The 16,123-nt window shown below is 40.1% G+C and overlaps 2 protein-coding genes across 5 annotated transcripts in view; one reads left to right on the forward strand and one right to left on the reverse strand.

Moving 5' to 3' along the window:
* The first annotated feature begins 594 nt into the window (after positions 1-594).
* On the forward strand, positions 595-11,669 carry LOC311018004 (myosin heavy chain, fast skeletal muscle-like). Its single transcript, XM_084016726.1, has 41 exons — positions 595-618; positions 734-767; positions 1,401-1,622; positions 1,699-1,842; positions 1,936-2,092; positions 2,185-2,212; positions 2,296-2,395; positions 2,502-2,594; positions 2,682-2,745; positions 2,822-2,920; positions 3,015-3,118; positions 3,237-3,375; positions 3,488-3,606; positions 3,859-4,008; positions 4,106-4,276; positions 4,377-4,677; positions 4,811-4,875; positions 4,967-5,054; positions 5,175-5,292; positions 5,383-5,506; positions 5,802-5,938; positions 6,020-6,275; positions 6,360-6,602; positions 6,690-6,866; positions 6,946-7,091; positions 7,178-7,268; positions 7,385-7,774; positions 7,869-7,995; positions 8,085-8,203; positions 8,319-8,515; positions 8,746-8,929; positions 9,034-9,199; positions 9,298-9,422; positions 9,525-9,833; positions 9,927-10,130; positions 10,223-10,348; positions 10,432-10,602; positions 10,702-10,806; positions 11,015-11,110; positions 11,308-11,439; positions 11,561-11,669. The coding sequence occupies exons 3-41, from the start codon at positions 1,416-1,418 to the stop codon at positions 11,579-11,581; spliced, it is 5,793 nt and encodes a 1,930-aa protein (XP_083872852.1). The 5' UTR covers positions 595-618; positions 734-767; positions 1,401-1,415; the 3' UTR covers positions 11,582-11,669.
* Positions 11,670-15,382: 3,713 nt separating this feature from the next.
* syt19 (synaptotagmin XIX) overlaps positions 15,383-16,123 on the reverse strand; it is a 6,553-nt gene continuing 5,812 nt past the window's right edge. For all 4 annotated transcript variants that reach the window (XM_084018607.1, XM_084018608.1, XM_084018606.1 and 1 more), the window contains one exon: positions 15,383-16,123. This exon is cut by the window's right edge and continues 476 nt beyond it. The gene's annotated coding sequence lies outside the window, so the exon portion shown is untranslated.

The raw sequence follows: 16,123 nt of genomic DNA on the forward strand, positions 1-16,123 counted from the left end.
GTAAAGTACTATGGACTCAATCATACTTACTAGTAAAATTAAATAAAAATACTTCAATCAAGCACTATGACTGTATGACTGCAGTAAGCTCTTACTTTATCGGCAATGATACGTTGTGGTTTCTTTGTTTCCTTCTTTTGACAAATGTACTTATTGTAAGTTGCTTTGGACAAAAGCGTCTGCTAAATGACCTAAATGTAAATTTAAAAGTGTAAATTATAAGTGCTGTTAAAAATTAAATTAGTAAAAATACTTTTTAAAAATGATTATACATCTTATCTTATCTCTATATTTATTAACAAACTATTTAGGAATAGAGAACCGTTGTGCATTTAGTACAAGTCCTGTAAAATGAAGAGGGTGTTCAAGAGCTTAAAATAAACTCCAATTGAAGCAATGATCAAGCAAAAACTCAAGACCAGTCCATACTGACAGAAACCTGACACATGAGAAGATATAATTACAGCATATGTTTTATGTCTGCCTGTCTGCCTTACCACATTTGGTGCGTATACCATATATAACTTTTCCTGTGTCATCAAAACCTGATTCAATATAAAGGCCACTTGAGCAGACATCCAATGTGTGACTCTGAAGATCTGTGATTTCCTGCTTGAGGTAAATGTTCTCTTATGATTTTGACTGTCTGAATGTGATCTCCATTTATAAATAAGTTCTGTCAACGGAACCTACTTTTCAAACCTACTCTAACAACAAAACCTGTTTTGAACAGGATTGGTGAAAAGATTTGACATAGAGGGAGTCAGGTAAGGAAACATTAAATATTTTATAATATAATATAATATATAATATTAATATTTCTCATTGATTGAATATCGGCAGTTATTCATCGAAACATTTTGACAAAACTCAACAATATCTTCGTATTTATTCTCAGTGAACATACAAATCTGAAGTTCGAAAGGGACTTTGAGTAATGTTGAGGCCCACCTGTAGCTAAACTAACGATTAATAGATCTGACTTTGGTTATTGACCATTGCAGAGTACCGATCTGATACCAGTGTTTCATTATTAAGTTTTATGCCTTACTGTGTTGAAGTGACAAGGATTATACATTAATGTGTAAGGAAAAAACAACATTGCTCTCCTAACTTTGTAAAACAAAATTTAACAAATTAATAAATGTATTTGTATGTAAATTGGTATTTATTGAAATAATTGTATCAGATACAAAATTAGCCTCATGTCACTGATAAGAATTCCAGCTGATAAGTCATTACCTGAATATATCAGTATGGTCATTGGTGCATCCGTAAACGTGATCAGACATATGAATTAGGACATATTTACTATTCACCTGTCAAAATCAAATGCTGTTTATTTATGTGGACCAAAAATATTGGTTTGAGGTGGCAGTTTCTTTGTATTTATCAAACAGACATCAGCCGGCATCATGAGTACCGACGCGGAGATGGCCTACTATGGCAAGGCTGCCATTTACCTTCGTAAGCCAGAGAAGGAAAGAATTGAGGCTCAAAGTGCACCATTTGATGCCAAGAGTGCCTGCTACGTGGTTGATGTCAAGGAGCTATACTTGAAGGGAACAATCCTCAAGAAAGAGGGTGGCAAAGTCACCGTCAAAGTCTTGGATACTCAGGAGGTTGGTATCATGAACTGACAGCCAACTTAGAAATGCAATATGATCAGTTCTCATCGTTACTAATGTCCTGTTCCAGGAGAAGACAGTTAAAGAAGAGGACGTCACTCCAATGAACCCTCCCAAGTATGACAAGATTGAGGACATGGCCATGATGACCCATCTCAATGAAGCCGCTGTGCTGTATAACCTCAAAGAGCGTTATGCAGCATGGATGATCTACGTAAGACAACCTGCCTGATAAGAAAAGATAACTATTGAAAATTGCGATGCTTGTAGGAAGCGTTAACTGTTAAATCTCTATCATCACTTTCAGACCTACTCTGGATTGTTCTGTGCTACTGTGAACCCCTACAAGTGGCTCCCAGTGTACGATTCTGAATGTGTTGCTGCCTATAGAGGCAAGAAGCGTATGGAGGCTCCACCCCATATCTTCTCTGTCTCTGACAACGCTTATCAGTTCATGCTGACTGGTAAGTCATCACGATGACAATGCAGAATTTATCAGTATATGAGGTTCCTGTTGCAGTATAACAGTAATTTATTTTGTTTTTTTATGTAACAGATAGGGAGAACCAGTCTGTCTTGATCACGTACGTTTTCTACACTCAGTTGACTTTGTTTAAGATAGTCATATATCTCGATCAAATTCTTAAAAGTCTGTTTCTATACCTAGTGGAGAATCTGGTGCTGGAAAGACTGTGAACACCAAGCGTGTCATCCAGTACTTTGCAACAATCTCAGTTGGCGGAGACAAGAAGAGAGACACATCAAAGGTATGTTACTGAAGATTACAATTCAGGGATATTTACCAAGAGTGGGAATATGTTTTCCAGAGGAAAGTAGTCATTTCCTGATACCATTTGTTAACTTGGATTAAAGGGTTCACTGGAGGATCAGATTATTGCAGCCAATCCCCTGCTGGAGGCCTACGGTAACGCCAAAACCGTGAGGAATGACAACTCTTCTCGTTTTGTAAGTATGGAATGATTTCTACACATGAGGTCTTGTTACAGATTGCCCATGTGGAGGGATGTTAAAACATCTATTTGTTCCAAACAGGGTAAATTCATCAGAATCCATTTCGGCACAACTGGCAAACTGTCTAGTGCTGATATTGAGACATGTAAGTAATAATCCACATATACAAATGACTGGAATTGAGAATTGGCCAGAGTTTGAATTGTGAACAATATTTGTAGATCTGCTGGAGAAGTCTAGAGTGACATTCCAGCTTCCTGATGAAAGAGGCTACCACATCTTCTACCAGATGATGACCGCCCACAAACCTGAGCTGCTTGGTAAGCAGGTTGAGGATTTGCTCAATGTTTAATCTACTTAGAGTTTTCATATGAAACACAAATATTGACGTTATCACCCTTTTTTGATCTCCAGACCTGGCACTCATCACAACCAACCCCTATGACTTCCCCATGTGCAGCATGGGTCAGATCACTGTGGCCAGTATTGATGACAAAATTGAGCTGGAAGCCACTGATGTAAGTGATCGTCGCTTCAAAACAAAGAGAAAGATGCTGTGCATTGAATGCAATGTTTAAAATGCTCTTTTGATTGCATTTACTAAAGTGATTCTAAAGTGCCATCTTTTGAATACAGAATGCTATCGACATCCTGGGCTTCACTAATGAAGAGAAGATGAGCATTTACAAGATGACTGGTGCTGTGCTTCACCATGGCAACATGAAGTTCAAGCAGAAGCAGCGTGAGGAGCAGGCTGAGCCTGATGGCACAGAGGGTGAGTATCTGATGCCAGCTCAAAGTGAATTGCTTGGGAACAAGAGTGATGAAGTTCTTCATCACTCGGGTTTCTGTTCATGTCATGATGGAAATCACTGAACTATTTTCAGATGCTGACAAGGTTGCTTACTTGCTGGGTCTGAACTCCGCTGATATGCTGAAGGCTATGTGTTATCCCAGAGTCAAGGTCGGAAATGAGTATGTCACCAAGGGACAGACTGTGAATCAGGTATATTATCAATATCCAACGTTCTACTATTTGCAAAAATATTTGTTTTGTTCGTATATGAGAAAAGATGATGGCAATGTCATTGTCAACTTTATAGGAGTTTTAAATACTGGTCAATGACCATCTTGGATATACCTTTTATTTCAAATGTTTTTGTATCATATATCTCATTACAAAAATGCTATAATTGAAGATAGTAGTAATCCATTACTTTAAAATGATTGACTGACTTTAATCCTTGTTTATATTCAGGTCGGTAACTCAGTGACTGCCCTTGCCAAGTCCATCTATGAGAGGTTGTTCTTGTGGATGGTCGTCCGTATCAACCAGATGTTGGACACGAAACAGGCCAGGCAGTACTTCATTGGTGTCCTGGATATTGCTGGCTTTGAAATCTTTGATGTAAGCAACATTTCAAACATTTCAGCAGCACAATTTACACGGGGGAATCATTCTTGTTGCCTGCAAAACATAATGCTGATGATTTGTCTACTTGTAGTTCAACACATTGGAGCAGCTGTGCATCAACTTCACCAATGAGAAACTGCAACAGTTCTTCAACCACCACATGTTTGTCCTGGAGCAAGAGGAGTACAAGAAGGAGGGTATTATCTGGGAGTTCATTGACTTTGGCATGGACTTGGCTGCTTGCATCGAGCTGATTGAAAAGGTAAACATTTCATTTTGTGTTTCCATGTAAATGTTCTGAATTTGACAGAATGTATCTTAATGTATCATTTAATGACATTCTTCCTTCCACTTTTTTCAAGCCCATGGGCATCTTCTCCATCCTTGAAGAGGAGTGCATGTTCCCCAAGGCCACAGATACATCCTTCAAGAACAAGCTGTATGACCAGCATCTTGGCAAAAACAAAGCATTTGAGAAGCCAAGGCCCACCAAGGGCAAGGCTGAGGCCCACTTCTCCCTGGTGCACTATGCTGGCACCGTGGACTACAATATCAATGGCTGGCTGGACAAGAACAAGGACCCACTGAACGACTCTGTCGTCCAGCTGTACCAAAAATCCTCAGTGAAACTGTTGGCTCTTCTGTATCCTCCTGTAGTTGAGGGTATGATATTAACTATATTAAACTAAAACACATTTTAAGGTTACAAATGCTGTATATTTTAACTTTGATGTTGAACTGTGGCATGTGTTCAGTGTCATTCTAACAAAACATGTTGATTTAAATTTTTTAACAGAGATCGGTAAGAAGGGAGGCAAGAAGAAGGGTGGTTCTATGCAGACTGTGTCTTCACAGTTCAGGGTAAGGCTTAACATATATTATATGTCTCAGTTTACACTCAAACTCACAATTGTTACATGTCATGACAAGAGTCACAATTTTGGATCCACAGGAGAACTTGGGCAAGCTGATGACCAACTTGAGGAGCACCCATCCTCACTTTGTACGCTGCCTGATTCCCAATGAGTCAAAGACTCCAGGTACATAGAGAACATAATCTCAATAGAGTCTGTAAGGAGTGCTTTGGTTTTGTTGTGGTAGCTGCACTGCTTTAACTGATACTCTTTACTCAAATAAGTCATTTATAAAAATGCTTACAGGTCTGATGGAGAACTTCCTGGTCATCCACCAGCTCAGGTGTAACGGTGTGCTGGAAGGTATCAGAATCTGCAGAAAAGGTTTCCCCAGCAGAATCCTCTATGCCGACTTCAAGCAGAGGTATTATAGGATATTAATTAATACTATTTGATACAGATTATTCAAATAAAATGCTCACACTGACCATGAACTCTCTCTCTCATGAAAAAGGTACAAGGTACTGAATGCCAGTGTCATCCCCGAGGGCCAGTTCATTGACAACAAGAAGGCTTCAGAGAAGCTACTTGGTTCAATTGATGTTGACCATGAGGAGTACAAATTCGGACACACCAAGGTAAGCACGTTCCATATTTTACTGAAAGTCATTCATCAATCATTTCTAGTTTGTATTCATTCAATCAAATATTTCACACAAACCTTATGGGAAAATGCACTCTGCTAATTGCACATTTCTAGTTGTGTGTTAATAATGAGTCAGAATATCTAAAAACTACCTGAATGAGGTGAATTGTGTTTTAAGGAACATTTGGGGTAGAAGAAAATAATTTTTTGTTTATTTGTTTTATGGGATGCAAAGTATTCACAATCTCAATTCATCATTCTGACATACAATTTTGATTTTCTGCCAGGTGTTCTTCAAGGCCGGTCTTCTGGGTACCCTTGAAGAGATGAGAGATGAAAAACTGGCATCTCTGGTCACCATGACTCAGGCTTTGTGCCGTGGTTACGTCATGAGAAAGGAGTTTGTGAAGATGATGGAGAGGAGGCATGTAAAAAACAGCAGTTCTGAATCACGGTATGAAAATCCTGAATTTCATCATCCATAACATCGACTTCTTGTCTGCAGGGAAGCCATCTATACCATCCAGTACAATATCCGCTCATTCATGAATGTCAAACACTGGCCATGGATGAAGGTGTACTACAAGATCAAGCCTCTGCTGAAGAGTGCTGAAACTGAGAAGGAGCTGGCAAACATGAAGGAGAACTACGATAAGATGAAAACTGACTTGGCTACTGCCCTGGCAAAGAAGAAGGAACTGGAGGAGAAGATGGTCTCCCTTCTGCAGGAGAAGAATGATCTGCAGCTGCAAGTAGCATCTGTAAGTACACATCAACATACACTTGTGATATTTCATTGTCTACAATGTTGATGTGCTTACATGGAATATCATAAAATGGTGTAGGAAGGAGAGAATCTGTCAGATGCTGAGGAGAGATGTGAGGGACTTATCAAGAGCAAGATTCAGATGGAGGCCAAACTCAAAGAGACAACTGAGAGACTGGAGGATGAAGAGGAAATCAATGCTGAGCTCACTGCCAAGAAGAGAAAGCTGGAGGATGAATGCTCTGAGCTCAAGAAGGATATTGATGACCTGGAGCTCACCTTGGCCAAAGTGGAGAAGGAGAAACATGCCACCGAGAACAAGGTTTGTAAATAATAACCTGACCAGCAGATTAAGTAAGACTATAATTGTAAACATTCCATGACGAGATCTTTCCTGCACACCTTCCAGGTGAAGAACCTGACTGAAGAGATGGCCTCTCAAGATGAGAGCCTTGCCAAGCTGACAAAGGAAAAGAAAGCCCTTCAGGAGGCTCATCAGCAGACTCTTGATGACCTGCAGGCTGAGGAAGACAAAGTCAACACTCTGACCAAGGCCAAGACCAAGCTTGAGCAGCAAGTGGATGATGTAAGTCTACAAAGACACTTAGATTAGCAAATCAAAATTATTCTTAAATGTTATCATTAAAGACTCATTATTTGTTCAGCTTGAGGGTTCTCTGGAGCAAGAGAAGAAGCTGCGTATGGACCTTGAGAGAGCCAAGAGGAAGCTTGAGGGTGATCTGAAACTGGCCCAGGAGTCCATCATGGACCTTGAGAATGACAAGCAGCAGTCTGATGAGAAAATCAAAAAGTAAATTGTTTTTTAAATTTGTACTATTCTTTTAAAATTGTGGTCAACTGCAGGAATTTCATGCATATTATCTATGACTCTCACAGGAAGGACTTTGAAACCAGCCAGCTGCTTAGCAAGATTGAAGATGAGCAGTCACTGGGTGCTCAGCTTCAGAAGAAGATCAAGGAACTTCAGGTGACATATTGTGTTACCAAAACCTTACTGCACATGATTCCTATTTTATGTACGTGCATATATGCATATGTTAAAAGTGAACGTTTTCTGAAAGAAATTAAACCGAAATTCAACAGGCCCGTATTGAGGAACTGGAGGAGGAGATTGAAGCTGAGCGTGCTGCTCGTGCCAAGGTTGAGAAGCAGAGAGCTGACCTCTCCAGGGAACTTGAGGAGATCAGCGAGAGGCTGGAAGAGGCCGGTGGTGCCACTTCTGCTCAGATTGAGATGAACAAGAAGCGTGAAGCTGAATTCCAGAAGCTCCGTCGTGACCTTGAAGAGTCCACTCTGCAGCATGAAGCCACTGCTGCTGCTCTTCGCAAGAAGCAGGCTGACAGCGTTGCTGAGCTGGGAGAACAGATTGACAACCTCCAGCGTGTTAAGCAGAAGCTTGAGAAGGAAAAGAGTGAATACAAGATGGAGATTGATGACCTCTCCAGCAACATGGAAGCTGTTGCGAAATCAAAGGTCTACAATGCATTATATGCCAAAAGGAAAATAGTAAATACCGTAATTAATATTAGAAATAAAATCTAATCACTCTCATCTGTCTTTTCTTTAGGGAAATCTTGAAAAGATGTGCCGCACACTTGAGGACCAATTTAGCGAACTGAAGACCAAGAATGATGAAAATGTTCGTCAAATCAATGATGCATCTGGACAGAAAGCACGTCTTCTGACAGAAAATGGTATCTACAAGTAATCACTGAATGATCTGTTGTGTATGTAACTGAGAAATATTACACAAACTAATGCATTTTGACGTCTTTCACACAAGGTGAGTTCAGCCGTCAAATTGAAGAGAAAGAAGCTCTCGTCTCTCAGCTGACCAGAGGCAAACAGGCCTTCACACAGCAAATTGAGGAGCTGAAGAGACATATTGAGGAAGAGCTTAAGGTAATAAATCATTAACCCTCCGTGCTGAATCTTCAGAGATCCCAGCCGACATACTGTCATAAGATGCTGTTGCAGACTCAGTCAGTTGTAAGTTAACATGTTTATTAAACACCAGGCCAAGAATGCTCTTGCCCATGGACTGCAATCAGCTCGCCATGACTGTGACCTGCTGAGGGAGCAGTTTGAGGAGGAGCAGGAGGCCAAGGCAGAGCTGCAGCGTGGAATGTCCAAGGCCAACAGTGAGGTAGCTCAGTGGAGAACTAAGTATGAAACTGATGCTATACAGCGCACTGAGGAGCTTGAGGAATCCAAGTGAGTAACATTCAAATAATTAAATGGCCAGTAGATTTGTAGCACTTTAATACAATTACTGACAACTTGCATCACACATTAAATTGATAGAAATGACATGTTACCATCAAGATGATGTGGTATTGTATACATCAATTCAGCATATTGTGTTAAAGAATTAGGTTGCAGTTTCTTGTTACTAAGGCTTCAGGCAACTACATAGTTTTCACAGTGAAAAATCTTTCAAACAGGAAAAAGCTGGCCCAGCGCCTTCAGGAGGCTGAGGAGCAGATCGAGGCAGTGAACTCCAAGTGTGCTTCTCTTGAGAAAACCAAACAGAGGCTCCAGAGTGAGGTGGAGGACCTCATGATTGATGTGGAGAGGGCCAATGGTCTGGCTGCCAGCCTGGACAAGAAGCAGAGGAACTTTGATAAGGTAACTTGGTTTACTTTCTGTGGGCAACCCATACAAACAATGACATAGTTACATTTGACTTTTCATTGATACACCAACTCAACTGTATTATCTGTGTCATTCAGGTGTTGGCAGAGTGGAAACAGAAGTATGAGGAGGGTCAGGCAGAGCTTGAGGGAGCACAGAAGGAGGCTCGTTCTCTCAGCACTGAGCTGTTCAAGATGAAGAACTCTTATGAGGAAGCTCTGGATCATCTGGAGACCATGAAGCGTGAAAACAAGAACCTGCAACGTGAGTTGTACATGTTACATCGTATTCCAACACATTTGTATGTATTTAATTTTAGATTTCAAAGCTTAACAATACAAAACACACGTATCTGTCTGCAGAGGAGATTTCAGATCTGACTGAACAGATTGGTGAGACTGGAAAGAGCATCCATGAACTGGAGAAGTCCAAGAAGCAGGTGGAGACAGAGAAGTGTGAGATCCAGACAGCTCTTGAAGAGGCTGAGGTACTTTTTTTTAACGAGATCTTCTGAATCTAATTTTAAACCATAGTGAACTAGACATTGTTTGAAGTCAGATATTAATATTTCATTATTTTATCCCGTCAGGGAACTCTGGAACATGAAGAATCTAAGATCCTGCGTGTCCAGCTGGAGCTCAACCAGATTAAGGGTGAGGTGGACAGGAAGCTGGCAGAGAAAGAGGAGGAGATGGAGCAGATCAAGAGGAACAGCCAGAGGGTGATTGACTCCATGCAGAGCACGCTCGATTCTGAGGTCAGGAGCAGGAATGATGCCCTGAGAATCAAGAAGAAGATGGAGGGAGATCTGAATGAGATGGAGATTCAGTTGAGCCACTCCAATCGCCAGGCTGCTGAATCCCAGAAGCAGTTGAGGAATGTGCAGGCACAGCTTAAGGTATTGTAAAACACACAGTTGTGCAACAGCCCATTGTGAATACTGCTACACTTAGGCATTCATGGGAATATTTTCCTCATTTTCTTTCACTAGGATGCACAACTGCACCTTGATGATGCCGTCAGAGCCCAGGAAGACTTCAAGGAACAAGCTGCTATGGTGGATCGCAGGAACGGTCTCATGTTGGCTGAAATTGAGGAACTCAGAACAGCCCTTGAACAGACAGAGAGATGTCGTAAAGTCGCTGAGCAGGAGCTGGTGGACGCCAGTGAGCGTGTTGGACTTTTGCACTCTCAGGTGAACAAATAAATCAAAAAACGAATATTGTTTGAAATAATGTGAAATCAGCTGTGTGTTGACTAAGTGACTATATATGTTTTTACTTTTAGAACACAAGCCTTCTGAACACCAAGAAGAAGCTTGAGAGTGACCTGGTTCAGGTCCAGGGTGAAGTGGATGACACCGTTCAGGAAGCAAGGAATGCAGAGGAGAAGGCCAAGAAGGCCATCACCGATGTAAGTTTGAATTTCATTTCATCTTACTTTTATTCGTATGTCTTTTACAACTTCTAATCAATCATTTATGCTGTCTCCTCTAGGCTGCTATGATGGCTGAGGAACTGAAGAAGGAGCAGGATACTAGCGCTCATCTGGAGAGGATGAAGAAGAATCTGGAGGTCACTGTTAAGGACCTGCAGCACCGTCTGGATGAGGCTGAGAACCTGGCCATGAAGGGTGGCAAGAAGCAGCTCCAGAAACTTGAGTCGAGGGTAAGAAAGTCATGATAAGATTCACAGTCGAATCTAATGAACAAACGTAAGAAAATACAGGGATTCTAAATATCCTAAGAATTTTCTGGTCTTTTGTAGGTGCGTGAGCTGGAGGCAGAGGTTGAGGCTGAGCAGAGACGTGGAGCAGATGCTGTTAAGGGTGTCCGCAAATATGAGAGGAGAGTGAAGGAGCTCACCTATCAGGTACAGTCATTTTGACAGTTAACATGTACCAATGAAACCTGCGATAGCTTGCCGACCTGTCCACGATGTACCCTGCCTTTTATAAATGTCAGCAGGGACCCTGAATAGGATAAGCGGTTCCAGATCACACATGAATGGATGAATGTGCAAAGCCTAACATATCTATCACTGCAAACATTTCAAGATGCACATTTACTGTCTATTACAGACTGAGGAGGACAAGAAAAATGGCTCCAGGCTGCAAGATCTGGTTGATAAGTTGCAGCTCAAGGTGAAGGCCTACAAGAGGCAGGCTGAGGAGGCGGTAAGGACAACATATTTATTTTTTAAAACTGAAGTGGATAATATCCAAATGATTGCATACAAACAAACAATCCTCTTTGCACAGATCACTGTTCTTAAATTAAAAATAAAAAACATAAAAATACTGGGAAAGGATTCGTATATTCAGGATACATTAAAGGTTTTCCATTTATTTAAACAATGTGTTTGGTCTTCCAGGAGGAACAGGTCAACTCTCACCTGTCCAAGTGCAGGAAGGTCCAGCATGAGCTGGAGGAGGCTGAGGAGCGTGCTGACATTGCAGAGTCTCAGGTCAACAAGCTGAGAGCAAAGAGCCGTGACTCTGGCAAGGTAACTATACAATTCTGTTTAATTAAAAAAATGTAATCCAAATTAAATCGAACAGAAAGTTACTGTCAGTTAATTAAATTTAAATCAACCTAATAAAATATTTATTTTTGTGTGTTTTCAGGGAAAAGAATCAGCTGAATAAAGCCCACTGCCTGATCGGCTGTTTCTAATCATATAATATGATGTGAAATATGCTATAATAAATACATTTTCTCTATGATACCCTTAAATTTGCTTTCTGTCTGTTTTTTTTCCCACAGTATTGATCCCTGACATATCAAGTTCTTACTTGCTAACCAGTAATCACATTTGTTACAAGAAGCACTGTAACATTACAAATGCTTAAATCTACCTTCAAGTGGCTTATTTGACATTTTATATTGTCAATGTTCAAGCCAAGTCAAGAGGGCACCATGATGCCATTTTGACCTGAAAAACTTGAAGGAACACTGGGTAGATGGCTTAATCCAAGTTCTCACGTGGTTCTGTTAAATTTTACTCAAATTATGTGTGGGTCACCGGTTTACTTCTAGTAAACAGCTATGCCTCTGTCTTAGAATGGTACTATAAGTTGGAGCATACCCACTCAACTAGAATACATAATGCAGTAATGCACACATAAGCTGGTTATTTGTGCTGTAAACTATGGCTATACTGCAATGAAACACATCAGTGCTAGTATTAATATTGGCATTTCTGCCATTTGTGGTTTTCATACCACAAATGGCCAATAAACCTGAACTTGAACTTGATGTACAAAAAAAGAACTGCCTTCGGAAACCTCTGGCAATTTGGCCATCATCTTGGCTTTTTTAGTTTGAATGTACCGTTACCGCTATAGCTACTGATTTTTTTTTAACAGTTCCAATCTAACTCGCTGCCGTAACTGTCAATTTAATACAAATACAAATATAAATTTTCACTCCTACCTTTTTCTGGATGGGGAACAATCATTCCGGAGGTATTGGCTGAGGTCAAACAGGCTTCTGGTGACAATGGTGATGTTTTCGTTCTCGTTTGTATTTGAAACGCATCTCTGAGCACCTGGAAAAGCAACATCTGAAATGTTCTCTGGAGGTTGGCGGCGTTCACGTGCGCTGTGTTCAAACCGGTGCTACAACCGATGACGTAGCCACGGCCAACAGCAGAGGTGGGGGACCGAGTGCCGACCCAGTTCTATGCCACCAGTGGCTGATTTGAGATCAATTTTAGTATAAAGTAATCATGAATCATCTCTGTAGAGTTTTTTGTTGTTGTAATTGCACACATACAGTAAGCTGGTTATTTGTTTTGTAAACTATGGCTATACTGCAATGAAACACATCAGTGCTAGTATTAATATTGGCATTTCTTTCCAATGTGGTTTTCATACCACAAATGGCCAATAAACCTGAACTTGAACTTGATGTACAAAAAAAGAACTGCCTTCGGAAACCTCTGGCAATTTGGCCATCATCTTGGCTTTTTTAGTTTGAATGTACCGTTACCGTTATAGCTACTGATTTTTTTTTAACAGTTCCAATCTAACTCGCTGCCGTAACTGTCAATTTAATACAAATATAAATTTTCACTCCTACCTTTTTCTGGATGGGGAACAATCATTCCGGAGGTATTGGCTGAGGTCAAACAGGCTTCTGGTGACAATGGTGATGTTTTCGTTCTCGTTTGTATTTGAAACGCATCTCTGAACACCTGGAAAAGAAACATCTGAAATGTTCTCTGGAGGTTGGCGGCGTTCACGTGCGCTGTGTTCAAACCGGTGCTACAACCGATGACGTAGCCACGGCCAACAGCAGAGGTGGGGGACCGAGTGCCGACCCAGTTCTATGCCACCAGTGGCTGATTTGAGATCAATTTTAGTATAAAGTAATCATGAATCATCTCTGTAGAGTTTTTTGTTGTTGTTATTGCACACATACAGTAAGCTGGTTATTTGTGCTGTAAACTATGGCTATACTGCAATGAAACACATCAGTGCTAGTATTAATATTGGCATTTCTTTCCAATGTGGTTTTCATACCACAAATGGCCAATAAACCTGAACTTGAACTTGATGTACAAAAAAAGAACTGCCTTCGGAAACCTCTGGCAATTTGGCCATCATCTTGGCTTTTTTAGTTTGAATGTACCGTTACCGCTATAGCTACTGATTTTTTTTTAACAGTTCCAATCTAACTCGCTGCCGTAACTGTCAATTTAATACAAATATAAATTTTCACTCCTACCTTTTTCTGGATGGGGAACAATCATTCCGGAGGTATTGGCTGAGGTCAAACAGGCTTCTGGTGACAATGGTGATGTTTTCGTTCTCGTTTGTATTTGAAACGCATCTCTGAGCACCTGGAAAAGCAACATCTGAAATGTTCTCTGGAGGTTGGCGGCGTTCACGTGCGCTGTGTTCAAACCGGTGCTACAACCGATGACGTAGCCACGGCCAACAGCAGAGGTGGGGGACCGAGTGCCGACCCAGTTCTATGCCACCAGTGGCTGATTTGAGATCAATTTTAGTATAAAGTAATCATGAATCATCTCTGTAGAGTTTTTTGTTGTTGTAATTGCACACATACAGTAAGCTGGTTATTTGTGCTGTAAACTAACGCTATACTGTAATGAAACACATCAGTGCTAGTATTAATATTGGCATTTCTTTCCAAATGTACAAAAAAGAACTGCCTTCAGAAACCTTGGGCTTGGCAATTTGGCCATCATCTAGGCTTTTTTATTTACCCACAAAATAAGCCAGAATAAGCCTCAGTGGTGTCTCATTCTCTTTTTTTTTTTTTACCTTGCCTTCAATAAAATAGTTTGAATGTATGCTAGCTACTGATTATTTTTTTTAACAGTTCCAATCTAGCTCGCTTACAGTGCCATAACTGTCAATTTAATACAAATATACATTTTCACTCATACCTTTTCTGGATGGGGAACAATCATTCCGAGGTGTTGGCTGAGGTCAAACAGGCTTCTGGTGACAATGGTGAAGTTTTCGTTCAGGTCGTTTTTGGAACGCATTTTTGAGCACTATATACAACCTTATATTAAAAATGTTTTTGCATAACAGTGTTTTATTAACACAGATGTTACTCCCATTGAGGTAACTTCCTATTGAGGTGACTCTTTGACAAGCCCAATTGAGCATTCAGGGGTAAGCCAGCTAGCTAGCTAACTAACACTACATGATATGGAAGACCTAGCTAATTCTAAAATAAACATACATAAAATAATAGCTTTTGGAGCTCTATATCTTATATTACTATTGATTAAAAAGATAAATAGTTTATAACTTTAAATTTAGCGTTTTTATTTTCTCTCTCTCTCTCTCTCTCTCTCTCTCTCTCTTCCTCTCTTACCGTTACCGTGGAAGAGTCTGGAATGTTCTCTGGACGTTGGCGGCGTTCGCGTGCGCTGTGTTCAAACCGGTTCAAACCGGTGCTACAACCGATGACGCAGCCACGGCCAACAGCAGAGGTGGGGGGCCGACCCGGTTCTATCCGGCCAGTGGCCGATTTGAACTCAATATTAAACATAATCATCACCATAAATCATCTCCGTGGAGTTTTTTTTTTTTTTTTTTTAACGTTCGCGGCTATGGGGTGTGGGCGCTTCTAATACAGTTAATACGGTATGGCGTCACTCGACCGTTGGCTTGGAGAGGAAGTAGAAATAAATGTTATAATGAATAAATAAATAAATAAATAGGAAGAGCTGCTCTGTTTATTATTATAATATTATATACAATTTATTTATTTTATTGTTTTTTTGTTACCGTTTTTATTCTATTTGAAGTTCTAAACCTATTTAACATTCTTAATTAATGTATTTCTCTGCCTTCATGAATCACTTTCAATTGCCTTGTGAATGCTATACAAATAAACTCACCTAATCATTAGATTCTGTATTGTTTTACTTGAAATGTAGGCCTCAAGTTCATTGTGCTATGACTTATTTGTATTAGGTGAAGAGAGTCAGATTAATTACACAAAATAGTATAGTACCTATACTGTGAAAATTAGCTCCACCGCAACATCAAAGTGATGAACACATTAACGCAGCATTACAATACAAAGTACTTTTACTTTTGGTACTATAAGTATATTTTGATGCTAACGCTTTTGTGCTTTTAAGTACAATTGTAGATGTTTTTTGATTTTATCAGAATTTTGACTGGAGTTTCTCCTCCACCACTGACTGAGCTCAGAATAATAAACATTTAACCAACAGATGGCAACAAAGGCAGGATGTCATTGTGGAGCACCCAGTGGAGAGTCTTCATCTTCAAAAACACTCTTCATGCTAAAACTAACTAAACGCCAAACATTTTTGCATTAATGTGTTCAACTGTGTGAGCAACACCTTCCACGAGAAAAAAGGGGGTCAATTAAAATAGCTCAATATGTAATTTTAGATTATGTTTTGTTGTTTTCCCCCCACACTGAGGCTATTTATCCTTGGTAAGATCAGCCCTTTCTTTTTCAAGACACTTTATGGTTTTTGGTTTCTGTTAGATACAAGCAATTCGTCAACACTCTCAATTACATTGAATTTACTCAACAATCTCAACAAGTTAAAACAAGCACATATTAAAGATAACTAACAGTAGCAAACACACAATAATGCAATGAGTGAGAGCAGAATTGATGCCATGTCAGCTCTTAAAAGCTCTGTAGATATGATGAAATTCGGA

The sequence above is a fragment of the Eutrigla gurnardus genome (assembly GCF_963514095.1).
Source record: "Eutrigla gurnardus genome assembly, chromosome: 9".
NCBI lineage: Eukaryota > Metazoa > Chordata > Actinopteri > Perciformes > Triglidae > Eutrigla > Eutrigla gurnardus.

Bases quoted from the DNA above. Each gene is read 5' to 3' on its own strand.
- LOC311018004 (XM_084016726.1), top strand. From the start codon at position 1,416: ATGAGTACCGACGCGGAGATGGCCTACTATGGCAAGGCTGCCATTTAC. The intron at 6,603-6,689 runs GTTTGTAAATAA...CACACCTTCCAG, and splicing joins AACATGCCACCGAGAACAAG to GTGAAGAACCTGACTGAAGA. The intron at 8,930-9,033 runs GTAACTTGGTTT...TGTGTCATTCAG, and splicing joins AGCAGAGGAACTTTGATAAG to GTGTTGGCAGAGTGGAAACA.